Genomic DNA, 26933 nt, shown 5'->3' on the forward strand with positions numbered 1-26933 from the left:
TTCCTTAAAATGATAGAGGGAATATATGAAAAACCCACAGCTAATATCATCCTCAATGGGGAAAAATTGAAAACTTTCCCCCTAAGATCAGGAACAAGACAAGGATGTCCACTATCACCACTATTATTCAACATTGTGTTGGAAGTTCTAGCCAGAGCAATTAGGCAAGAAAAAGAAATACAAGGCATCAAAATAGGAAAGGAAGAAGTAAAACTATCACTGTTTGCAGACGATATGATACTATATGTAGAAAACCCAGAAAAATCCACAACAAAATTACTAGAGCTAATAAATGAGTACAGCAAAGTAGCAGGCTACAAGATCAACATTCAAAAATCTGTAGCTTTTCTATACACTAGTAATGAACAAGCTGAGGCGGAAATCAAGAAACGAATCCCATTTACAATCGCAACTAAAAGAATAAAATACCTAGGAATAAATTTAACCAAAGAGACAAAAAACCTATATAAAGAAAACTACAAAAAACTGTTAAAAGAAATCACAGAAGACCTAAATAGATGGAAGGGCATACCGTGTTCATGGATTGGAAGACTAAATATAGTTAAGATGTCAATCCTACCTAAATTGATTTACAGATTCAATGCAATACCAATCAAAATCCCAACAACTTATTTTTCAGAAATAGAAAAACCAATAAGCAAATTTATCTGGAAGGGCAGGGTGCCCCGAATTGCTAAAAACATCTTGAGGAAAAAAAACGAAGCTGGAGGTCTCGCGCTGCCTGACTTTAAGGCATACTATGAAGCCACAGTGGTCAAAACAGCATGGTACTGGCATAAAGATAGATATATCGACCAATGGAATCGAATAGAGTGCTCAGATATAGACCCTCTCATCTATGGACATTTGATCTTTGATAAGGCAGTCAAGCCAACTCACCTGGGACAGAGCAGTCTCTTCAATAAATGGTGCCTAGAGAACTGGATATCCATATGCAAAAGAATGAAAAAAGACCCATCTCTCACACCCTATACAAAAGTTAACTCAAAATGGATCAAAGATCTAAACATTAGGTCTAAGACCATAAAACAGATAGAGGAAAATGTTGGGAGATATCTTATGGATCTTACAACTGGAGGTGGTTTTATGGACCTTAAACCTAAAGCAAGAGCACTAAAGAAATAAATAAGTAAATGGGAGCTCCTCAAAATTAAACACTTTTGTGCATCAGAGAACTTCATCAAGAAAGTAGAAAGACAGCCTACACAATGGGAGACAATATTTGGAAACGACATATCAGATAAAGGTCTAGTATCCAGAATTTATAAAGAGATTATTCAACTCAACAACAAAAAGACAGCCAACCCAATTACAAAATGGGAAAAAGACTTAAACAGACACCTACCAGAAGAAGAATTACGGATGGCCAAGAGGCACATGAAGAGATGCTCAATGTCCCTGGCCATTAGAGAAATGCAAATCAAAACCACAATGAGATATCATCTCACACCCACCAGAATGGCCATTATCAACAAAACAGAAAATGACAAGTGCTGGAGAGGATGCGGAGAAAGAGGCACACTTATTCACTGTTGGTGGGAATGTCAAAGGGTGCAACCACTGTGGAAGGCAGTTTGGCGGTTCCTCAAAAAGCTGAATATAGAATTGCCATACGACCCAGCAATACCACTGCTAGGTATCTACTCAAAGGACTTAAGGGCAAAGACACAAACGGACATTTGCACACCAATGTTTATAGCAGCGTTATTTACAATTGCAAAGAGATGGAAACAGCCAAAATCTCCATCAACAGAAGAGTGGCTAAACAAACTGTGGTATATACATACGATGGAATATTATGCAGCTTTAAGACAAGATAAACTTGTGAACCATGTAATAACATGGATGGACCTAGAGAATATTATGCTGAGTGAATCCAGCCAAAAACTAAAGGACAAATACTGTATGGTCCCACTGTTGTGAATGGACATTCGAGAATAAACTTGAAATATGTCATTGGTAACAGAGTTCAGCAGGAGTTAGAAACAGGGTAAGACAATGGGTAATTGAAGCTGAAGGGATACAGATTGTGCAACAGGACTAGATACAAAAACTCAAAAATGGACAGCACAATAATACCTAATTGTAAAGTAATCATGTTAAAATACTGAATGAAGCTGCATCTGAGCTATAGGGTTTTTTTTTTTGTTTTTGTTTGCTTGTTGGTTTGTTTGTTGTTGTTGTTTTTTACTATTACTACTACTTTTATTTCTTTTCTTTATATTAACATTTTATATCTTTTTCTGTTGTGTTGCTAGTTCCTCTAAACTGATGCAAATGTACTAAGAAACAATGATCATGCATCTATGTGATGATGTTAAGAATTACTGAGTGCATATGTAGAATGGTATGATTTCTAAATGTTGTGTTAATTTCTTTTTTTTCTTTCCGTTAATAAAAAAAAAAAAAAAAAAAAAAAAAAAAAAACTAATGCAAAGAGAGCAACTGAATCTTGAGAAGTTTAAAAAAAAAAAAAAAAAAAAGGACATGTAGAGGTTTACCAGATGGACAAAGAATGAGGTACAGAATGTTCAAGGAAGAAACAACTCTGGCAAGCTAAAAAAAAAAAAAAAAAAAAAAAAAAAAATACTGTTTATTTGCTTAGTGTGTATTGTCATCCAGTCCTGTCAGCATAAATGGATAACTCAATGCATATGAAGTGCTGAGGACAATGCTTTGCATATAGCAAGCATTTGGCCACTGTTAGCAGAATGGTTGTATTACTATTATTTTTATTACCATCAGCATTAATGCCTTTGACCATAACTGATTGCATACCTCTGCCAGTTTTTTTGTTTTCCTTTTTCTTTTGGAATAGCAACATTACTGGCTCAAAATCATATGATGGACATTTGTACCAAAGTAGCAGTTTTCCTTCTTATGTCTGTAAAGTGAAAAGAGTACAAGTAAAGGTGTGTACAAGTGTTCAGGTCAACCACTCTGTGCCTCATTTTGGCCATCTGTGAAGCTGGAATAAGAATAGCTTTCCAAACCACTTCAGCCTTGATCATGAATGTAAAAACGTTTTTTAAACTCTGAAAAATGGATAGAAGTTAATTATTAGCAGTATTTCCAATAGTACAAACAATATTAATGTAAACCATGCTTTCTCTGAAGAATGTTGTCATTCCTCTATTTTGTCATTAGCACTTTCAATTATTTTTATGTTCCCTAATGAGTTGACAGCACACGTAAGTCACCAATACCTCATACACAAGTTGTGAATTTTATTATCCAAGGCATCAAAATAATTCTGGCTTGAGGTCTGAGAACAGTATTGCTTCACTGATGATCTTGCTCTAGATTGATGCTATCTGTGAAATTTTGAGTCCATCTTTCTATGGAATTTTGTCCCTTATTTGGCATTGCAACCCACAGTAGACATACAATAAATTGTTTTTGAATGAATTAATGAATACTATAGAATAGAGGCAAAATCTTTATGAGTCTATTTAACTTCAAGCTTCTCACTTGATGATGATGATGATGATGATGATAATGATGATTGACATTTTTGAGCTCTTATGTGTCAGACACGTTTATAAGCCCTTTACATAAATTATCACATTTAATCCTCACAATAACTTCACCAAAAGTATACAGGCGCTTATTCACTCTAATGTAAGCTCCATGACACGGAGAATCTTCTATGTCTTTTCTGTCTTTTCACGGCTAACTCCTGAGGGACTAGAGCAGTGCCTGCCATATATGAGGAACTCAATGAACGATTGTTGTGTGAAGTGATTTTATCTTCAAACAATTTTTTGATCCTTAGGACTTTGGGCTGTTTTGGACATTTATCATTTGATGGTGATTTCTGATTATAACTGATAATAATTGATTATTTTATTATCGAAATTAATAACTAACTTGGTATAATACTTTACAGTTTATAAAACACTTTTACCTACATAACCTCATTTAATTTTAAAGCAACCAATGACATCTTACCATTAAGAATACTAAATTACTCTGTCTCTACCACATGGAAAATTAAATACTGCCGTTTCAGTTTCTTCAATGAACAGTAAGAATCTAGGGATTATTAGGGCTAAAATTAAGGGATTATCAAATAGCAGAAGTTTTGTTTTGTTTTTTTAACTGAAGGAAGAATTTCCCCAGTTGGCTTGGGGAACTTAACTCCATTAAATTCCAAATAGTCTTACCAACATGGAAAGTTAGCTGCAAGCCTGATTCCTATAAATGTCTGAGGCCTTAAAAAATTGGCAAACTATTTTAGATAAATCAAGTAAAATTTCCTAGTATGCAATTAAGATTAGAACTGAGGAGATCTAAAAGAAGGAATCATGATGACTTGCATTAAATTTACTCAGCACATTTCAACCAATAAGAGAACTGTCCATATAAAATTTAAGGATTGCTCAGAAGTGTTATGGGAAGTGTTGGGGGCAACTGTCTGTAGTGCTTGAGTAGATTATATTTTAAATACTTGTATGATGTGCCTTTAAATGAAATTTTTACATATTATGGTGTGTTTAAGGCTGAAAGAAATTTTATAACCAGAATACAGTTATCATTTGTATTTAAACATTGGCATCCAAAGCTGTTATTGTTTTTTTGGGGGTAGGGGCATGCATGGTCCAGGAATCGAACCTGGGTCTCCCACATGAAAGGCAGGCATTCCAATGTCGTTGGTTTTTAGTGAGCAATGGGAAACATTTCTTTAAACTCAGACAAATATGACTAGTCCATTTGTCATTCCAATGTCTTCAGCACTTGGAGTATTTCAATTTTTCTTCAACAATGTAACCTTTGGAGTTTTGCCTAATAATGACTTCAGTCACCTTGGCCTTCCAATGGATAAATTAAAATGGAAATGCATATTTTCTAATTACGCATCCAGCCCTAGTTGCATATTGGCAAGGGTGACCCCACTGAATGTTAAATTAATTTTGCACAATAGCTAGAGTCTATGGAGCATCCAAGTTTTCCAAAGTCACTTTCTTAATCAAGTGAAGGATAGCCAAGACTCTGATCAGTAGTATGTAACTATATACAATCAGAAGAAAAACATTTAAACATCCCAGCATGGTATTTCCATTTAAATCTGATTACAGTGAAATAAAACTGTAGCCATTAAAGGTTTAGAAGAACTACAAATACAAGCAGTAAAAGAAGACAGATAGTAAATGAGGTAGTAAAACATTTCAGCAGGGCAAACAGTTTATAGCACTCGTTCAGTCTTCCTGAAGCAGACTGTGCAATTCACTGCAGACCCTGCACTGTTCCCTGAACTCCACTTAAACCTGCAATTAACCTTTCACGCCTAATGAAGCTGTTTTCCTGGAAAATTAAAATATATAGTGGTGCCTGCTCTTACACAGACTTGGGAGGAGAGCATTTCAAAATGAATGACTTTTCTGAGGCTTTTGTTCAAATGTAAAATGAAAGTGCTGTGTTTGTATATAAAGTGGGAATGTTCTTTCCAAGGCAATTTCATTTGATGTGTGGTATTTTATTACTGTACTTATTAATTGTTCTGCATAATTGTAAAAAAACACACATCAGTAATTTTATGATGAGATTGTTACTGCTGGAGTCTACCATTACCGTTTCACTTCCATTGGGAAAACAGAGTTGCACTGAAGATAACTAAATCCCTGATGGTTCTCCTTGGTGGCTTTTGTTGAGAATTTAGTGGTTTAGAAAAAAACTGTATTTACCATTTAAATTTGTAGCTATTAGTCATTTGCTTTGCTTTCTCTTTAGGGCATGTCTGCACATGTTGAAACAGAAAGTTCTTAAATTTTAGGAAGAAAATCTTGGGTGTGTTTTTTTTTTTTAAGGTTTGGGGTAAGGTCTGATTTGGGCTCATGTTCTACTTATTTACAAAATATCTGTGCTAGCTCTTGGCATCCAGATCAATCAGTATTTAAGTTGTGTCCTTTTCAGAAGAAAATCCCGAGGGTCCTACAGGCTTGCTTCACAGCCTGCCCTGCCCTGAGTGCTCCAGAGCAGCTACAGGTGATTTTCACGTCAACAGGCACCAGGTGGAAACACCAGGAGGCCATGAAAATGGAATGGGAAACAGGAGATAGTACTTCCTTTTGAGTTTTATACTTAAGATTTAAATAGTCTAAATGTCATAGGGTCTGATATTTAAGAACTAAAAGTGCAAAAAGGTAAAGTTTATAATAAATATTTAAGCCCCAGCAATTTTATTGAATCTACCGACATATTTTGATGTAAATTCTGCCTGCCTGCAGCGTCTGTGCATCATCTTGACATGGTAAATGAAATTCCTTTAGACCACCAGTCTAAAATAATGAATTGTTCCCCCAGTTAATTGTATTGCTTTGATAACAAGGAACTATGCTAGGCCTAGAGAACACAATAAGCGGATTTCATCAGATGATTTGTGTGACGTTTTGAAAAATGATCTTCTCGAGTGACCTGCTTTTAATGGAACTCTAACAGCAGGCAGCATGCGTCACTGCACAGCATCCGCCAGGAAGGACGAACTTCCTCCTGCCACACAGAGAGTGCAGTGGTCATTGGTCATCGGTCATCGGTCATCGGTCATTGCCAGAAGAGGACTCATTGGGAAAAAGTTCCCAGCGAAATCTAAACTAGGAGAAAATATTTGTTTCAAATACAGTAAACCTCTCTTTGGTTGCTTTTTATTTTTTTGATGCATGTTTTTTAAAACAAAACAAAATACATCTCAAGCTACCTTTTATCTCTCCATTGGCAGCAGATAAACATTACATGGGGCGTGAGGGATAACATCTCTTAAAGAGCTCATGACCTAGATTTTCTTTTCTTTAATTTTTTTTTAATTAGAGAAGTTGTAGGTTTACAGAAAAATCATGAGAAAATACAGAGGTCCCTTATTATTAACACTTTGAATTAGTGTAAGTTCCTATATTACAATTTATAAAAGAATATTATTATAATTGCACTACTAATTATGGTCCATAGTTTATATTAAGGTTCATTATTTGTGTTGTAAATTCCTGTTTTTTAAATCATTCTAGTAACTTATATACAACCTAAAATTTCCCCTTCTAATCATATTCAAATGTATAATTGAGTAGTCTTAATTACATTCACAATGTTCTTTCCTTTCACCCCAGACAGAAAAAGTTGTACTAATTAAACATTAAACTTATATTCTAGGTTCTTACTGTATGAATTTGCTTATTCTATTTATTTCATTCAGTGATAGCATACAATATTTGTCCTTTTGTGTCTGGCTTATTTGACGCCACATGATGTCTTCAAGGTTCATACATATTTTCACATGTGTCAGAACTTCATTCCTTTTCATGGCTGAATAATATTTCATTGTGTGTATATACCACATTTTGTTTATCTATTCATTGGATGATGGACACTTGGGGAGCTTCCATTTCTCGACAATTGTGAAAATGACACTATGAACATCAGAATGCAAATACCTGAGTCTCTGCTTTTAGTATTTTGTGTATATACCTAGGAATAGAATGGCAGAGTCATATGGTAATTCTATACTTAACTTTCTGAGGAACTGCCAAACTGTTTTCCAAAGCAGCTGCACCATTTTACAATCCAGTAGTAATAAACAAGTGTTCTTCTGTCTCCATAACTTCTCCAATACTTGTTATTTTCTTTTTGTTTAATAGTAGCTATTCCAGTGCGTGTGAAACCATATTGTGGTTATGATTTGCATTTCCCTAATGGCTAATAATGTTGAACATCTTTTCATGTGCTTTTTTGGCCATTTTTTATATCTTCTTCTCAAAAAGTCTATTCAGGTTTTTGGCCCATTTTAAAAATTGTGTTGTTTAATTTTTTGTTGCATTGTAAGATTTCCTTATATATTCTGGGATATTAAGCCCTTATTAGATATGTGGTTTCTAAATATTTGTTCCTGTTAAAGTTGTCTTTTTACTTTCCTAATAAAATCCTTTGATGGACAAAAGTTTTTTAATTTTGATGAAGACCCATTTGTCTAATTTTTCTTTTTTCTTTTTAATAATTTGGTGTAGAGTCTAAGAAACCATTCCCTACCACAACTTCCTGAAGATGCTTTCTATTTTTTATTCTAGGAGTTCTATTGTTTGAGTTCTTATGTTTAATAGACATTTGGAAACATAACATGTAGACATATGTTTAATCCATTTTTAGTTAATTTTTATATGTGATGTGAGCTAGGAGCTCACCTTCATTATTTTGCATATAGAGATCCAGTTTTCCTAGCACCATTTGTTGATGAGACTATTCCTTCTTCACTGCCTATTTGGGGCCTCTTACCCTGCCATATAAATTTGATGATTGACTTTTTCATTTCTGCAAAAAGAGGTTGTTGGAATTTTTATTGGGATTGCTTTGAATCTGTACATTGCTTTGGGTAGAATTGATATCTTAAAAATATTTAGTGTTCCAACCCATGAACTGGAATGTCCATCTATTTCTTTAGGTTTTCTTTGATTTCTTTTATCAGTGATGCATCATTTTCCATGTATGTCTTCCTTACATTCTTGGTTAAATTTATTCCTAGATATATGATTCTTTTAGTTGCTATTGTAAATGGAATTATTTCTTGATTTCGTCTTCAGATTGTTCACTAATCCTGTATAGAAACACTACTGATCTTTGCAAGTTGATCTTGTACTCCACCACTTTGCTGAATGTATTCTTTAGCTCTAGTAACTTTGCTGGGGATTATTCAGGATTTTCTATATGTAGGACCATATTTTCTGCAAATAGGGGAAGTTTTATTTCTTCCTTTCTAATTTGGATGCCTTTAATTTATTTTTCTTGCCTAATTGCTCTGGATAGAAATTCCAGGACAATGTTAAATAACAGTAGCAATAGTAGGCATTCCTTGTTTTTCCTGATGGTAAAAGGGAAAGCTTTCAGTTTTATACCATTGAGTGTGATGTTAACTGTGGATTTTTTGTATATACCATTTATCAAGTTGAGGAAGCTTCCTTCTATTCCTAGTTTTCTAAGTGTTTTTTATCAACAAGTGCTGCTGGATTTTGTCATATGCCTTTTCTGCTTCAATTAAGATGATCATGTGGTATTTTTCCTTGGATCTATTAATGTGGTGTATTGCACTAATGGATTTTCATATGTTGAACAACCCTTACATATCTGATATATACCCTACTTGTTCATAGTATATAATTTTAATGTGCTCTTGGATTTGGGTTGTTGGTTTTTTTGTTGTTTAGTTTTGTTTTGTTTTTACTTTTTTTGCATCTATATTCATAAGAGATACTGATTTTTAATTCTCTTTTTTTGTGGGATCTTTATTTGGCTTTGGGTATTGAGTGATGTTGGCCTCATAGAATAAATTAGAAAGTGTTCCCTCCTCTTCAATTTTTTAGAACAGTTTGAGAATGACGTGTTACTTCTTCTTAGAATGTTTGGTAAAAATTACCATTGAAGCCAGCTGATCCTGGGCTTTTCTTTGTTGGAAGGTTTGTAATGACTGATTCAATCTCTTTATTTGTTTTTGGTCTAAGATCTTCTATTTCTTTTTGAGTCAGTATAAGTAATTGTGTGTTTCTAGGAATTTGTCCACATCATCTAGGTTATCTAATTTGTTCTGTACATGGTATCCTATTGTGATCCATTTTGTTTCCTTTTGGAACAAAAGTCTTAATTTTATTTCTGACTTTAGTTATTTTCATTCTTTCTCAGACTAGCTAAAGGTTTATCTATTTTATTGGTCTTTTCAAAGAACCAAACTTTGGGTTCATTGATTCTTTACATATATTTTGTTATTCTCTTTATCTCTGTTCCAGTCTTTATGATTTTATTCCTTTTCTTTTGGTTTTGGTTTAGTTTGCTCTTCTTTTTCTAGATTATCTGGTTGTGAGGTTAGGCTTCTGATTTAAAATCCTCTGTTTTAATGTGAGTATTTAGAGCTATTGGTTTCCCTATTATCACGGCCTTTGTTCTACATATAAATTTTAGTATGTTTGTGTTTCATTTTCATTTGCCTCATGATATTTACTAATTTCCCTTGTGATTTCTTCATTGACCCATTGGTTTTTTAGGAGTGTGTTGTTTAATATCCACGTGTTTGTAAATTTTCCAGTTCTCTTTCTGTTAGTCATTTCTAGTTTCATTCCATTGTAGTCAGAGAAGATACAGTGTATGATTTACATATTTTTGAAATTATTGAGACTTGTTTGTAACCTGACATGTGAGCTCTCTTAGAGAATGATGTATGCACACTTGAGAAAAGTGTATATTCTCCTGCTGTTGGGTTAAGTTTGTTCTGTATATTCCTGTTAAGTCTAATTGTTTTAACAGTATTTTTCAAGTCTTCTATCTCCTTATTGATCTTCTGTCTATTATTGAAAATGGTGTATTGACGTCTCCTACTATTATCTGTCAAAATAATCTGTCAAGATTTGCTTCATATTTTGGGGGCTCTGCCTTTGGGTACATAAGTTTATATCTTATTGTGTTGATCTGTTTATCAGCATACAGTGACCTTCTTTGTCCCTTGTAACAATAATATATATTTTATCTGATAATAGTATAACTAACCTAGACCTCTTTTGGTTACTATTTGCATGGTATATATTTTTTTTCATTCTCTCACTTTAAACATATTTGTGCCTTTGAATTATTAGGTCTGTCTCTTATATATGGCATATATATATATTTGACCTGTATAAGTCTTATACATGTTATGTCTCTCAATTCTTCTGTTAAAGCCTACTTTAATATTTATTTGATTTTTTTTTGTATTGTAGCATTTTGAGTCTCTTCTCATTTCTTCCTGTATATATTTTTATATATTTTCTTTGTGGTTACCATGGGGCTAAAATTTAACATCCCAAGTCCATAATAATTATGCTCAATTTGATACCAACTTAACTTCAGTAACAAACACTTATTTTGTTCCTGTGCCCCTCCAATCCCCATCTATTTCATGTGTTTCTTACAAATTAAATCATTATATTTGTATGTCCAAACTATAGATTGATCATGGATTTTTAAGCATTTCCATTTTAAAACTGGAAGAAGTAAAAAGTGCTGTCTCACACCAGAAAAAGAAAAAGTTACACTGCAATAGTACTAGCATTTATGATTACTCATATGGTAATCTTTACTGGAGGTCTTTATTTTTTTATACTGCTTCAATCCTCTGTGTGGTGTCCTTTCCTTTCAGATGGAAGAACTCCCTTTAGCATTGTTTGTAGAGCATGAGGTGATGAACTGTCTCAGCTTTCATTTATCTGGAAATGCCTTAATCTCTACCTTGTTTTTGAAAGACAGTCTCACTGTATACAAAATTTGGGTTACCAATTGTTTCTTTTCAGCACTTTAAATATGTTTCCCACTGTGTTCTTGCCTCCATGGTTACTGTTAAGATATCAGCATTTAATCTTTTTTGGGACTCCCATATACATAACACATTCTTTTCTCTTACAGCTATCAGAAACTTTCTCCTTGTCATTGACATTTAGAAGTTTGACTACTGTGTGTCTGGGCGTGGTTCTCTTTGAATTTATCCTGCTTGGGGTTCATTGAGCTTCTTGAATATGCATATTCATGTCTTTCATTAAGCTTGGGAAGTTTTCTGCTATTATTTATTTGAATATTCCTTCTGCCCCTTTCTCTTTCTCTTCTCTTTGTGAGACTCTAATAATGTGTATGGTCACATGCCTGATGGTGTCCCATAGGTCTCTTAGGATATGCCCACTTTGTTTTATTCTTTTTTTCTTTCTGACCCTCCTCCTGAGTCATTTTGATTGCTTTGTCTTTTCATTCGCTGGTTCGTTCTTCTTCCAGCTCCAATTTGCTATTGAAACCTTCCTCAGAATTTATCATTTCAGTTATTGTGGTCTTAAACACCTGTATTTCTGTTTGGTTCCTTTTTCTGTTGTTTGTATATTGTTTTCCTGGTATATTTTAATCCTTTCTTTGTGTTTTCCTTTATTGCCTTGAATACATTGAGAATATTTTTTTAAAGTCTATATCTGATATATCCAAACTCTGGTACTCTTTGTTGATAGTTTCTGGATTTCTGTTGTTGTTGTTCCTTTAGATGGGCCATCATTTCCTGTTTCTTTGTCTTATAATCTTTTGTTGCTCACTATATATTTTAATATTTTAAAGTATTAGCTCTGAGATTTAATCCCTGGGATGGCTGTTCCATAAGTTTATATCCAACTAGTGATATGATAGTTATTTCTGCTAACAAAAACAAACCAATACATAAAACCACCTTTCACAGTATTTGCATATTGCTTCTTTGTTGGCTGATGCTCTCCTTCAGAGACTAGCCTTTTTAAGAAGATGATCAGCCCAAGTCAAATGTGGCATGCAGGGTTCTCACTGTCTTTTCTGGATTTGTTACTGCTCATGGCCTTAGGAATTCCCTTATTTACAAGAAAAAGGAAATACGTAGATGTCCTCTATACTCCCTATGAAATGGACTTTCTCCCCCTCTCAGGTGCTCTGCTGTATGACTTAACGCAGTCAATCCTTTGCCCCAGGCCACTTTGATTTCACTTGTTTCTTACACAACTTTAGCAGTTGCATGCTAGCTTCTGCCTTCACAGCAAGTTCTAACAGGTGAACCTGAGATGAGTTTCCTTGTTAAGTCTTTCAGGCTGCCACCATTAGATTGACATGGACATTCAGGCATCCTAGTATGCACATAGGGGTTACTCTGCTCCCTCTGGAACAGGCCCAGGGACTCGTAATGGAAATATAGTTTGGCTCCATACTGCACTGGAAAGGGGAGAGGCTAGCAAGGGTGAGACAAGCTTCTTGTATCAATCTTTAATAACGTTTTATTGTGAAATATAACATATATAAAAATAAAGCAATAAATTTCAAAGTACATTTTAACAAGTACTTATAGAACAGATTTCAAAGTTTGGCTTGGATTACAGTTCCACAATTTCAGTTTTTTCCTTCTAGCTTGCTCTAAGACTCTGGAGACTAAAAAGAAATGTCAGTATAATGATTCAGTTGTCATACTCATTTCTTAAATCCTAAATTCCCTGTTATAACTCCTCCTTCTCCTTTGATCCTTCTCCCAATCTTTAGGGATATTTGGGTTATGCCCATTCTAACTTTTTTCATGTTTACAAGGGTTGTCAACAATATGAGATAGTGGGATGGAACTAGTTGATGTTCTTGGAGAGACTGGACCCTCTGGGTTTTAGAACTTATCTGGCCTAGGAACCATCTGAAGGTTTTATGTTTGTGAAAAGTAAACTTAGTGTGTACAACTTTTGTAGGATCTCAGACAGAGCCCTGGGTGTTCTTTAGGGTTAACAGGAATGGTGTTGATTGGGGGTTGGCAAACCATGGCAATTAGCAAAATCTAGCTGAAGCTTGCATAAGAATAGCCTTCAGAATAGCCTCTCAACTCTATTTGAACTCTCTTAACTGCTGATACCTTATTTTTACATTTATTTTCTCCCTTTGGGTCAGGAGGGCATTGTTGTGCAAGGGCCAGACTCATCCCTGGGAGTCATGTCCCATGTTACCAAGGAGACCCTGGATTGGATGTCATATCCCATATAGGGGTGAGAGTGATGATTTTCGTTGCAGAGTTGGGCTTAGAGAGAAAGAGACCACATCTGAGCAACAAAAGAAGTTTCCTGGAAGTAACCCTTAAGCAAAAATATAGGTAGGCTTAGCTTCTCTGCTACAGAAATAAGTTTCATAAGAACAAACCTCAAGATCAAGGACTTGGGGTATTAACTTGGGAGCCCTAGTGTTTGAAAGATTATCAAATTTCCCAGGTGGGAAAGTTTAATAGTCACATGTTTTTTCTCTAGTCCCTCAAGGGACTTTGACAATACTTTTAAATTATCTGCGCAACATACTCTGGGATGTATCTTAATATCTGTGTATGACATTAAGCTATACAGAATTACAAGCCCTTGTTCCCATTCTGGGCTCTATATGTTTGGGTTGTTTAAATGAACTTTCTGGACAGGTTGGGTTAGATTGTGTGCTATAAGAAAATTTAGATTTTGGACAAAATAAAGCTCTCTTCTTTTAGTCTCATACAGTAGGTGAAGTTCTAAAATACAGACAATGTCATCTTTTACCCTGTATTTTGATTTACTTTAGTGCAACCCAGACTAGTCTCTGAATGAAGCCTGATCTCTTTTTTGGTTTCTTCAACAGTTGTTGTATGTAGCAATGCTGACTTTCAGAGCTACAGAATTCCAACTCTAAGTCTTAGGTGTCACACAGGCACCCAAAGTTCCAGGGAAATACCAGGTTATAAACATATAACACAGCCTCTCAGAATCTAGAAATAACATTTATAGCTCAGGAATAAATGTGACTTCTATAAGAGCTTACAATCTAGGCCACAATTTTCTCATCAGTATTCTTTAAAAGAGACCATACGATATTTGCCCTTTTGTTTCTGGCTTATTTTGCCAGACATAATTCTGTACAATTCTGTGTACATAATGTCTTCATGGTTCATTCACCTCATTGTATGCCTCATGACCTTGTTCCTTTTTGTAGCCACACCATATTCCATCATATGTATACAGCATGCACCATGTCCCATCATATGTATACAATAGTTTGCCTTTTTGCTTCTTACTCATGGTACCCTTCGGCCACCTCCATCATTGGGCATCACTAATAATAGCCAAAATAAACAAACCCTGTCTCAAAGTGCTCTCACTTTTTTGTACAATCATCATTGGTCTCAATTTTAGACAAGTTTCATTGATTCAAAGAGAAAAATGAGAGATATACATACCCTCACCAAAGAGAAGATCCAAAACTCCCATTAACTCTTGTCTCCCCCCCCCCCCATTATTTACCCCTAGTATTGCTGTGGTACTGGTGATGACTTCCTGTTAAAAATAGGCCATAATATACAATAGGTATACATAATATACAATACCAATATGAATAAGTCATACCCCTCACTATTGACTCTTTGTACAAGATTCATGCCTTTGAAGTAGTTTATGCAAGAACTTTTATTTATAGTGTTAATCAGTGAGATACATGGCTTTATACAGCCCCTTTCAATCATACTCCCCTTCAGTATGACATTACTTATAAACTCACTAATGAACTGCCTTCACTTCTATCCATTCCCATACATTTAAGTTCAACCTTATTAGGTAACTGTTCACCTATCTCTAGTTTCTGTGTATCTCTAGGTTCCCTGTATCCTATATAATAAGACCCTAAGTTTACATTTACTAGGGTGATATTAGAGAAATCATACATTATCCTTTTATGTCTGGCTTATTTCATTCAGCATTATGTCCTCAAGGTTCATCCATGTTGTCATCTGCTTCATTTCATCTTACTGCTGCATAATATTGCATCATATGTATATACCACATTTTGCTTATCCACTGTTCTGTTGATGGGCACTTGGATTATTTCCATCTTTTGCCAATTGTGAATAATGCCTATATGAACATTGGTGTGCAAATGTTTTTTTTTGTCACTGATTTCAGCTCTTCTGAGTATATATCAAGTAGTAGTATTGCCAGGTCATAGGAAAGTTTGATATTTAGTTTTCTGAGGAACCAACAAACTGTCTTCCACAGTGACTATACTATTTTATATTCCTACCAGCAGTGAATAAGTGTTCTAATTTCTCCACATCCTCTCTAACATTTGTAGTTTCCTGTTTGTTTAATGGCAACCATTCGTATAGGTGTCAGGTGATATCACATTGTAGGTTTGATTTGCACTTCCCTCATAGCTAATGAAGATGAACGTCTTTTCATGTGTTTTGTTACCCATTTGTATTTGTGCTTCATAAAAATGTCTATTCATATCCTTTCCCCACTTTATAATTGGGTTGTTTATTGTTCTGTTTTTGGGTTATATAATTTATTTATATATACTAGATATCAAACCCTTATTCAAAATGTGGTTTGTAAGTATTTTCTCCTCTTGAATTGATTGCCTCTTCATCTTTTTGACGAAGTCGTTTGAGGCATTGAAGGCTTTGATTTTGAGGAGTTCCCATTTATCTGTTTTTTCTTGCATTTCTTGTGGCTTTGGTGCAAAGTTTAAGAAGCTACCTCTTATTACTAGGTCTTGAAGATGTTTCCCTATATTTTCTTTTAGGAGTTTTATGGTACTAACTCTTATATTTAGGTCTTTGAGCCACTTTGAGTTAATTTTTGTATAGGGTGTAAGGTAGGGATCCACTTTCATTCTGTTGGCCATTAATATCTAGTTCTCCTAGGCCCATTTATTGAATAACTATTCTGTCCTAGTTCAGTGAATTTAGGGACCTTGTTGAAGATCAACTTGATTCCATTGAAAAATATGTCTATCTTTGTGCCAGTACCATGCTGTTTTGACCACTGTGGTTTTATAATAAGCTTTAAAATCGGAAAGTATTAATCCTCCCACTTAATTCTTCTTTTTTAGAAAATTTTTAACTATTCAAGGTCTCTTTCCTTTCCAAATAAATTTGATAACTAGCTTTTCCAAGTCTTCAAGATAGGCTGTTGGATTGGTTGGTGTTGCATTGAATCTGTAGATCAGTTTGGATTAGAATTGACATCTTAATGGCATTTAACCTTCCTATCCATGAGCACAGAATGTCTTTACACCTATTTAGATGTTATTTGATTTCTTTTAGCAATGTTTTTGTAGTTTTCTGTGTACAGGGCCTTTACATCCCTGGTTAAGTTTATTCCTAAATGCTTGATTCTCTTAGTTGCTATTTTTAATGGAATTTTTTCCCTTAATTGCCACCTCAATTAGATCATTACTTGGATATAGAAACATTATTGGTATTTGCACATTAATCTTGTATCCAGCCACTTTGCTGAATTTATTCACAGCTCAAGTAGCTTTGTTGCAGATTTTTCAGGATTTTCCAAGTATAGGATCATGTCATCTGCAAATAATGTAAGTTTTACTACTTCTTTTGCAGTTTGGAAGGCTTTTATTTCCTTTTCTTGCCTGATTACTACAGCTAGAACTGCTAGCACAATGTTGAGTAATAATGGTGACAGTAGGCATCCTTGTCTCACTCCCTATCTTAGAGGAAATGCTTTCAGTCTCTCATTGGTAAGTATGATGCTGGCTATGGTTTTTTTCACAATTGCCCTTTATCATATTGAGAAAATTTCCTTTGGAAGTGTTTTTATCAGAAAAGGATGTTGTATTTTGTTGCTTTTCAACATCATCAATTGATATGATCATGTGATTTTTTTTTCCCTTTCGATTTGTTACTGTGTTATATTGTGTATATTGGTTTCATGTGTCAAACCACCCTTGCATGTCTGGTATAAACCCCACATAGTCATGGTGTAGCATTCTTTTAACGTGTCACTGGATTTGATTTACAAGTACTTTGTTGAGAATTTTTGCATCTATATTCATTAGGGATATTGACCTCTAGTTTTCCTTTCTTGTAGCATCTTTACCTAGTTTTGCTATTAGAGATATGTTGACTTCATAAAATGAGTTCGGTAGTGTTTCTTTTTCCTCACTTTTTTGGAAGCGTTTGAGCAAGATTGGTGTCAGTTCTTTTTGGAATGTTTAGTAAAATGCCCCCTCTGAAGCCATCTACCCCTGGGCTTTTATTAATAGGAAGATTTTCGATGACTGACTGAATCTCTTTACTTGTGACAGCTTTGTTGAGATCTTCTGTTTTTTCTTGAGTCAGTATAGGTTGTTCTCCTACGATTTTTAAAACTGTGTTTTCTTAATTCAGCCCTTGCCCAGTTACTGCAACCCTTTAACTGCTTTCCAGAATTTTGAGGAAGTTGGCTCTGCTAGTTTTTGCTAGTTCAGATTATGTGGGGATGTGGCACCCTGGAGCACCTTACATGCCTATTTTGGTTCACTCAAAGCTCAACTTTTCTTTTTATCAATTAAGAATATTGGATTTATTTACTAGAGTAATAAAATGTGCTGGAGGGCAAGGATAGTTAGAACTCATGTCTGTTTTTTCTTTTTTTTTTTTAATGAGTCTTCCACACATATGATTCAGAAAGTCACAGTTGTATCAGGGACACTTGTAAGTTGAAAGAGGATCTAGCCATTTCTATGTTGTTTAGTATGTGAGAAAATGTAAAAGAAGTGATATAAAATTTATACTTAACAACTTGACACTTAAGTGCCAAACATACAAATGTAGTTCTTTGTTATTCATAGTTAATTACAGGATTTATAAAGCCCAACTCATGTGTGCCACAAGTTATGTGGTCCAGTAAAGGACTTGAAATGAAATCTGAACAAATCCTCATTTTGCTCATCAGGAAACAAGGCACAGGGCCTAGATTGTAAACTTTTAGAGCACACACATTAAGTCTGGAGTAGTGATTATTATTTCTGGATTTCAAAAGGCTGTTATATATATATTTAGTGACAAGAATGAAGTCAATCAGGCTGGGGTTAAAGTAATTCAGAACACAGGGGTAAGGAAGACAGTGTCTATATTTTAAAACCACACATACTCTGAGACCAAAGGAAGAAAGGTTGATTTGGTCTAGAACTGAAATTTTCTATAGTGCATAATCTAGCTCAACCTATCTGTAGAGCTCATTTGAACAATGGAAACACTGGGAGCCCAGAATAAAAAAGAGGTCCTTTAATCCTGTATAGATTATTGTAATGCCTGGGTACATCCTTGAGTATATTAAGCAGATAATCAAAAAGCATTGGCAAAGTACCTTGAGGAATGGGAGAAAGGATATGGAACTACTAAACATTACCATCAGGGAATCCCCTGATACTATATCAAACTTTAGGGACATTCAAGTTAATAGGCCATGCCCTCAATCCTGAGGCTTACTCGTGTGACGCTTATGTAGGTAGTGGAGAAGCTTAGACTACCTATAGGCTTGCCTAAGAGTTACTTCTGGAGGACCTTTTTTGTTGCTCAGATATGGCCTCACTCTCTCTTATGGCCTCATTCTCTCTAAGCCCAAATCTGCAAGGGAAATCATTGCCCTCCCCACTACGTGGGATATGACATCCAGAGGTGAAAGCCTCCCTGGCAACGTGGGAGATGACTACCAGGGATGAATTCTGCCCTGGAACCATGGGATCAACATTCTATCCTGACCAAAAGGGGGAAAAGAAGTGTAACTAATAAAGTAGTAGTGGCAGAGAGAGTTCAAATAGAATCGAGAGGCTAATCTGGAGGTTGCTCTTACCCAAGTTTCAGTTAGACCTTGCTACCTATCATAACCTGCCAAACCCCAACCAGGACCATTCCAGCCAATCCTCGAGAACACCTAGGGCAATATATAAGATTCCACAAGGGTTCCATGCACTAGAGTAACTTTCCAGAAACCTACAACCTCCAGATGGGTCCCTGGTCCAGATAAGTCCCGAAATCCAGAGGGCCCAGCCTCTCCAAAACATCATATAGTTCCATCTCCCTATCCTGTATTAGTGACAGACCCTTCCAATATGAAAAATTTAGAATTGCCATAGCCCAAACACCCCTAAGGAGAGGGATGGAAAGATCAAAGGGGACGGTGGAGTATTACAGTGAAGAAGGATTTAACAAATGACTATGAATGCTGAATTATTTAACTGATATCTCTTTTAGTCTCCAGTATCTTAGAGTAGCTAGAAATAAAACCTAAAATTATGGAATTATAACCCATGTCAAACTCTGAAATATGTTCTACAACTAATTGTGGTGCTGTACTTTGAAATTTATTGCTTTTTTGGTATGTTATTTTTCACAAAAATGAAGGAAAAAATGGATCATAAAATTAAGAAAAAAAAAGAAACAAAGCACATCAAGTGGTTTTCTGAGCATTTCCTGTGAGTGCATATGATAGACACTCAAATATTACTTACTGGAGGGACGCAAAGTGTCTTTACACACATAATGCCATTTATATAGAAACTGAAAATGCAATTGATGATTATATTTCCATAGGAAAAGACAAAAGATCATAAAATTAAAAATAAACATGATTTGTAGTTTTATTTTTAAATTCAGAATTTAAATAGAGTTTATCATTTATCATTTTCAACTGATGTGTTTCCAAGTTTAAGAATCATTCATAAACCCAGGATACGTTGTGATAGACACTACCTTAGGCTTTGAACTTCATATAACCTGAAATATAAAGATATAGTGACAGTTTCAGTTTAACACTGTCTTTCATGTTTAGGCAACTCAAAACGATTTACTTCTCTCCTGGCACTCACTACATCTTCTGTAACTGAAACAACAATTGCTGCCACATATAAAGCTAAAAATATTATTTTTCAAAGTTTCCTTGGACTAGGTCATGCAGGAGTTTAATGAATAAAATGATTTCATATTTGGATGCTGTGGTCATTGAAATAAGTTTAAGTGGTCTCTGTACACATTAATGGAGACATATATTATTTGTCATATTTTGGCTGTCTCTGAATAAAATGGTGCCAGGAATGAAATAGTAGGCGGTTGTAAATTATGGCAGAAGTAGGCCAGAAAAATCTGTGGAAACTTGGCATCTTTTTGAACTGAACATTTAGTTAGCACAACCATGGCCCATGATTTTTTAAATAATATGCTTCAGCTCCATCAATTAAAAAACAGGAAAATCCTTATTTCCTATAGTAAAACCAGTGGCTAAAACATCTACATTGCACACTTCAGAAGTTCATACATTCTCTTCAAAGATCAGGAAAGCAATTTCTACTTTAACTTGCATTGACTCTTTTAAAAATTCAGGAAAATATTTAATATCCTAAAATAGTGTTACTTGACAGCAACCTTAAAAGGTAAATTTATAAGATTATCAGCCTGGTCAGTAATTATTGTAATTTTTATGATCACTTCACTCTCTCATACCATCAACTGCTCCACAAATCTTTTCTCTAGTTTCAAACATATTCAGGGATCACTTTCCCTTCAAATATATATGTATTTCAATATATATTTTGAAAAATATATATATTCAAATAAATATACATATATTTGCATAATTGTATATCGTATGTTCCGCACATATTTCATCTGACCCTGCTTCTTTCCCTGTTACCTTCTTACTTCTCTCTTTCCATGGCAAATACCTTGACCAGGAGAGTTATATTTGTTGTCCACATTTCCTCTCAGCCCATTCCTGCTTAGTTTTTTTAAGCTTCTATCCTCAGTTAGTTACTGAAATGACTCAAAGATCACCAAAATCTTCTTTAAGGCAAATAAGGGTCCCTGTAGCAGGTCTCACCGTGCTGGCCCTCTCCACCCCATTTGGTGCTTTTTGCAAACTCCTTGAGCCCAGTCCTCCCTGATCTCCCACAACATGGCACTGAGGACTTGGCCCTCCTCTTAATGTGTTTGTTTTTCTCCATTAGCCTTTCTTCCTGTTCATAAATCTGTGTAATTCTGCTCTTGCCAGGTCATATTACCTAGAATAAATTGACCCACAGGACTAAAATAATTCAACAATATCTTTAAAGGATCAGATGAGTAAGTGAGGACTTCTTTCCTCTAAGAGCACCATACTGGAGCAGTTGTCTTAAGGCTCAGTTCAGGGTCAGTCTCCAAGACCTTGGAGAAGGGAAAAAGAATAAAACATCCTTTCTTGACCTCTTCTTTAATAAAGCAAGCAATCTGAGCTATGGGTTGAGTATGGTGATTCGGTACATTTTGTTTTACTGGGAAATTATATGGCTCTCAACAAAAACAAAAAGAACTCATGAATAAATAGCTATGGTAGACCAGGAAATCTGGTTGAGCCATTGCTTATACAAATTTAGGAAAGTCTTTACTATCCCTGAGCATCTTAGCAAATGTCCCTATTAACCAGAGGACAAAACAATATTCTTTTAATTACCTATCATAGTTAGACGTCCATTTATGTGGTGATGTTCCTTTGAATATCAGAAAAGTTCTTTTGTTATATTCCAGACATTTAGCAAAACTCTTACCTCTGGGCGGCTTTCTTGCTTCATTTAAAAAACGATAGCATTGAAAACTCCTTGCACATCAAGAGTCAACTTGAATTCAGACGTAGAAATTAAGGTGGGGTCATATCCACAACTAAGCGTGATATTTTAATAAACACTGAATTTGTTTGAAGTCAGAGTCAATTAACTTTGTTAGAGCCTTCTTCATTTATTCAAGTTAGGAAATATTTTAGGTAAAGGTCAAACTACTCGATAACTTCCAATAAACAGCAAATGTTTGATGACTGAACAAAAAACAATACAAAACAGGGCTATGCCAGCTCTGTCACAATGTCAGAAATGCATAACCAAGCATTTAAATGCCTCTTTACTCTCCTTCCAGGCCTTGCAATTGCCAGTGCCCTAATAGATATTTCACAACAGAAGCCTTCAGATAGTAAAGACAAGACTTCAGGAGTCCGAAATCGAAAACACCATCTCTCAACACGTCAAGGAACTTGTGTCTGAGATACCGAAATGCTCCTGTATATTCTGTAATGTTTTACTTTGTAAATGGATTCCATGAAAGCTGTCCTATGGCTTCAGTTTTTATGGAGACAAACCACTGTATGATTCCAGGGCCCAAGTACAGTTTCCTTCAAATGGGCAATGACCCAAGTGGCCAAAGAATGTTCATGAGTCGGCCTTACATACAAGTGACAGTATTGATGGGCACAGGTGATAGTCAGTTTTGACAATTGTCTTAGGCTTAGCATAGATGACTTTAAATTACTCCTGGAAAAAAAGATGTATATTATTTCTTAATGCAAATGAGAAATATGTGATTCATATAAACCAAACTGTTTATATCCCAAGACTTTAAAGAAAGACATTTTATAATGACTGAATGATGAGAATTGTATAGTTTTTGCATCATAAGCAAACTTAAATCACCTGTATATGAACAGGAAGTGAACAAATTGCAATGACTTTAAGTGCTGTTTTTATCTCATTATAAATGTGAAAGCAAGATTTTGAGTTAGTAAGATGTAGGTAACGTATTTAAAATTTCACATGACCATATCATGTCTAAACTGCCTGAGAACATGGCAATTTTCCATCTAACTGGAATGCAGACCAGAAGGTGTCCATTTGGATAGGTGGTGTGTGCAGCCTCAAAAGACGTTTATTAGAATTCTGAGTGAAGAGGACATTCCTGTCATCCATGTCAACTGCCTAACTCATTATCAGAGCTGGTAGAGCATGGAAGAGCCTGTCCAGCAATCAGTTTTTCCCCTCCTTCCAAAAAACAGCACTGATACCAGAAAGCTAAAATAGTTCCTTTACAGTGTGCAGTGTTCTGCTCCAATATGGCAATTTTTAAATTGCCTAAGAATCATTGGATCAGACCTAAATAATTCATCTGCATTTTTATAAGAATGGATCATCTTCTTTTGGCCTTCCTCTCCTAGGTGCTAGGTTTTATTTACCTTTAGCTGAGAAGAACCAAAAATATTCTTAGTTCTAGCATGAACACATTAGTGTCTTGAGAGAAAATCTCCAGGTTAAAAGGTAAAATAAATTTCATTGGTGCCCACTTTCAGCATATTCTTAGTGACTCAAAAAAGTCTGCATTGCGACAAAAAGGAAAAATTATATAAATATATAGCTTTCACATTGGAACATGGAATATTAGGACAATATTGTGTCCTAATATTGACAACAGCTCACTAAAGTGCAATAGCATTTACAGATCTTGCTTGGAATTGCAGTTTCTTAACTTCAAGGTGACCACTTCAAGTTATGCAGTTGCATAACTTCAAGGATATATGTAGAGAACAATGATAGAGATATCCAAAGCTGATGTATATGATATAGTTTTGTTCAATAAGAAAGTCATTTAAATATAATTGATGTGTAGTATTATATATGTACTTTCCCCGTTCTTTGGATTTCTGGAAGGTAATGACATTTTACTGTTTACAGCTAATGCATAGTTACTTGCATGCCATGGTGGTACAGTAGCAGAATATGACCCTGTTGTGATAGTAAGTGTTTATTTCATTAATACCATTTAAGTCAGCTTAATTTGATGAGGCTTGAATGTAAAATATAACAGGAATGATCATATAATATGTAGTTGTATCTTATATAAGAGTGTTAGGTTGCATCTAACCATGACTATGTCATTGTTTTTCTAATTAGGCATTTATGAATTACGGTATATGTACCTTATGTTGGCATGATAATTTTGCTATTTTCCATGAGTTAAAAATAAGACTAATTCCTTAAGTAATTTTATCTATAGCCTATGTTTGTTTGTTTTTTTTGGGGGGGGGGTGTTTTTACCCTCAATAAGATATTTCATCTCCCAAAATAAACAGTGAGCTATGTTTGTAAATGTGTATTAAAAACAATCAAGTAATTTTATCAGCTTCTTTCTGGACCCTTTAAATGTTGATTTTTCTCATGGAAAAATAAATTGCCAAAAATGGTGATTATACAATATAATTATTTAAAAATAAAATTATTGCCCAATTTATTTAATTTTGTTAGAGTTGTCATGAGGGAAAACTTTTATAACAAAAATCCAAAAACATGCAGAGTTGTAGGCAAAATCTGTTTCAGCTATATTTTTAGAGAGGCTAAGCAATTAGTATTGAAAGAATTGTCACGCTTCATCCACCTCATCCTATGATGTCCTTAAAACTTGAATATTTGCATTTTAGTGAATTATAAAGCATAATACAATGTTAAATTAAACTCATACTATACTTTTCTGGACCAAATATTGCTAACTCGGTAGCTAATTATGCAATATATTCTCAACTTATCAAAGTTTTTCCTAGCAATAAAATTCTTTGCCCTCAGGTGAAGTGGATTGAAAAGAATTCAGGGAAAATCACTTTGATTCTGCGTCTTGGGTTTTATTTTTCATATCCCAAACACTTTAAATTTGGATGCTTTCATTTTTTTTTAATCAAATGCACCACCATCCACAATCATGTTAAGATGCTATCCAAGAAGTTAGCAATTAAATTACTGACTCTCTTAAAAATGTTATTTTAATGGAATTCTAGATATTTAAGGTTAGAATGACTTTGAAAAACTCTTTAGATTTTAGGATTTCTTATTCTGCCAAGTCTGAAAAAAGTTAAATAGAATGGAGTTTTAAAATTAACCTGGGAACACTATTTGAACAACTAGAGAATTCTTGTTAGAAGAGATTTTTCACATGCTTACAGATTGGTTTTAAGAGGATTGGGGTTTTTCATAACTGATTTAAATGAAAATTTTATTTTAGTGATACCCAAAGAAAAGGAAAATTGAGGCTATATACTATATTGTTGCAGTCTGTTAGGAATACTTAAAATAGAAAATATTTAAATATGTCATTGATATTTGCTGTACTTCCCAATAGCTCCTTTTCTTTTGGTTTCAGTAGATACTGTAACTGTTTAACTACTATCTATGCGTTAGGGTCATGTAGGGTGCAGACTGGTGGATAGCATGGAGAACAGATTTTGGAAGCAATTTGAAGAGTGTGGCTCTGGGCAAATTTTTAACCTTCTGGAACCTCAGGCTCTTCTTCGGTAGAAGGAGGTGCCCATGCCCACCTTGCAGAGCTGTTGTGAAGCAAGAGGGTAATAAGTGGAAGGCGCACAGCAGCTTAGCTAGTTTTAGCCATCAGGCCACTCTCCCTAGCAAGTGTTTGACAAATCCACTACTAATTTTTCATCCACCTTTCCACCATAAATAAAAGGTAAATTTTCACAAGTGAAAGTCTCAAGGAAGTTCATGTTGTTCTAAGGAGATAGGAATTTCTAAGAAAACCACTTTGGTAGTTGCCTCTTTCTGAATCTATACAGTTTCAGTAAAGTCGTTTTTTTTTTAATTACTACTTGATGACATTTAGATTGTATCAATTGTCACTTTTCACATGCACATTTAGACAAGAAGGGGGTCCAAGTAACTTTTTGTTGTTATATAGGGTACATCTTTTTTCATTGAACATAAAACTACTATCTGAGAAGTATTTATATAGATGGTTTTAAAGAATGAAAACTGATCAAATGAACTAATTCCACCCACATACATTTACAAAAATCAACCTTCAAAGCTCAGTTGGCATTTTACTAGGGTAGGGTTTAGAACTTGATCAATAGGCACACTTGGGGTAGCACATGAGAAGTGCAGATGTCTACCTTTGCTTCCAAAGATTGATTCAGAAGAACTGGGCTGAGCCCTGGAGATTAATATGCTTAATAAACCCCTCAGAGACTCATAGGATTAGGCGAGTTAGGGGAACACTGAACTGGGGCCAAAGAGCTGGCTGCCTTTATCTACCTACCCTTAGAAGGATTTCTTTAACCAATTACATTATCACCACAATTTCAAAATGCTTTAAATAATTTTCCCAGGAATACAAGCCATCTGGAGGGCATTACCACAGTGTTTTCAGCCTAATTTAACATTTTAGTTTTATAAAATGTTTTCAGTTAAGAATTAGTGCCATACCTACCTTTGGGGTGTGTGTGTACAGTTGTGCATTCCAGAGTTTAAAACAGATTGTGTACAGGTTCAAGCAGCATTTTATGAGATGGTCGCTATTAATAGCGACTTTAATTGCTGGAATAAACACATTGGCTCTTCCAAATCCCAATGCCAAATGTAGTTTTTGTTTTGGTTTTTGACCTTTCCCAGATCAAATAGGAAATGCACGCTGAGAACCTAAAAGAGCCACTTCCTCTTCAAAGACTTGGTTATAAAAGTTGTATATAGAATTTCCTCATTTAAATGCATTTTTCTCTTTTTCCTTCTTCACTCTGTATGTCTTACCTACCCATTTTCTTTGAATGGCATGCCAAGCACTGGCTGTTCCCCAGTGAGAATGGAAGGCAAAACTCGGAGTAGACCCAGTGACCAGAATTCCTGCTAGGAAAGAAGTCTCTGCTCCTGGCCACACATTTTGTATTTACATAAATATTCTTACAGTTAAAGCCAGCTTTCTGAGACTGGTGCCACTGTGCCGTGCTGAGACACTTTCTGAGAAAAGCTTTCTAGTTCTTTGGTGACTTACAAGTTTATTCCCTGCCCTGACTGGGTCCCAGCCCTTG

The 26933-nt window shown here is 34.9% G+C and overlaps 1 protein-coding gene across 3 annotated transcripts in view; it reads left to right on the forward strand.

The window, feature by feature from the left end:
* ATRNL1 (attractin like 1) overlaps positions 1-24845 on the forward strand; it is a 931221-nt gene extending 906376 nt beyond the window's left edge. Inside the window, exon 30 of one of the 3 annotated variants that reach the window (XR_013161757.1) lies at positions 22220-22298. Coding sequence is in view for 1 of the 3 variants with exons in the window: in XM_077126124.1 (XP_076982239.1) it covers positions 22220-22344 (125 nt within the window). In the remaining 2 variants the exon portion in view is untranslated. Of the gene's footprint in view, positions 1-22219 lie in introns of all 3 variants that reach the window. The other 2 variants (XR_013161758.1, XM_077126124.1) reach the window with 2 other exon arrangements.
* Positions 24846-26933: the final 2088 nt, after the last annotated feature.

The sequence above is a fragment of the Tamandua tetradactyla genome, chromosome 13 (genome assembly GCF_023851605.1).
Source record: "Tamandua tetradactyla isolate mTamTet1 chromosome 13, mTamTet1.pri, whole genome shotgun sequence".
In the NCBI taxonomy this organism is placed as follows: domain Eukaryota; kingdom Metazoa; phylum Chordata; class Mammalia; order Pilosa; family Myrmecophagidae; genus Tamandua; species Tamandua tetradactyla.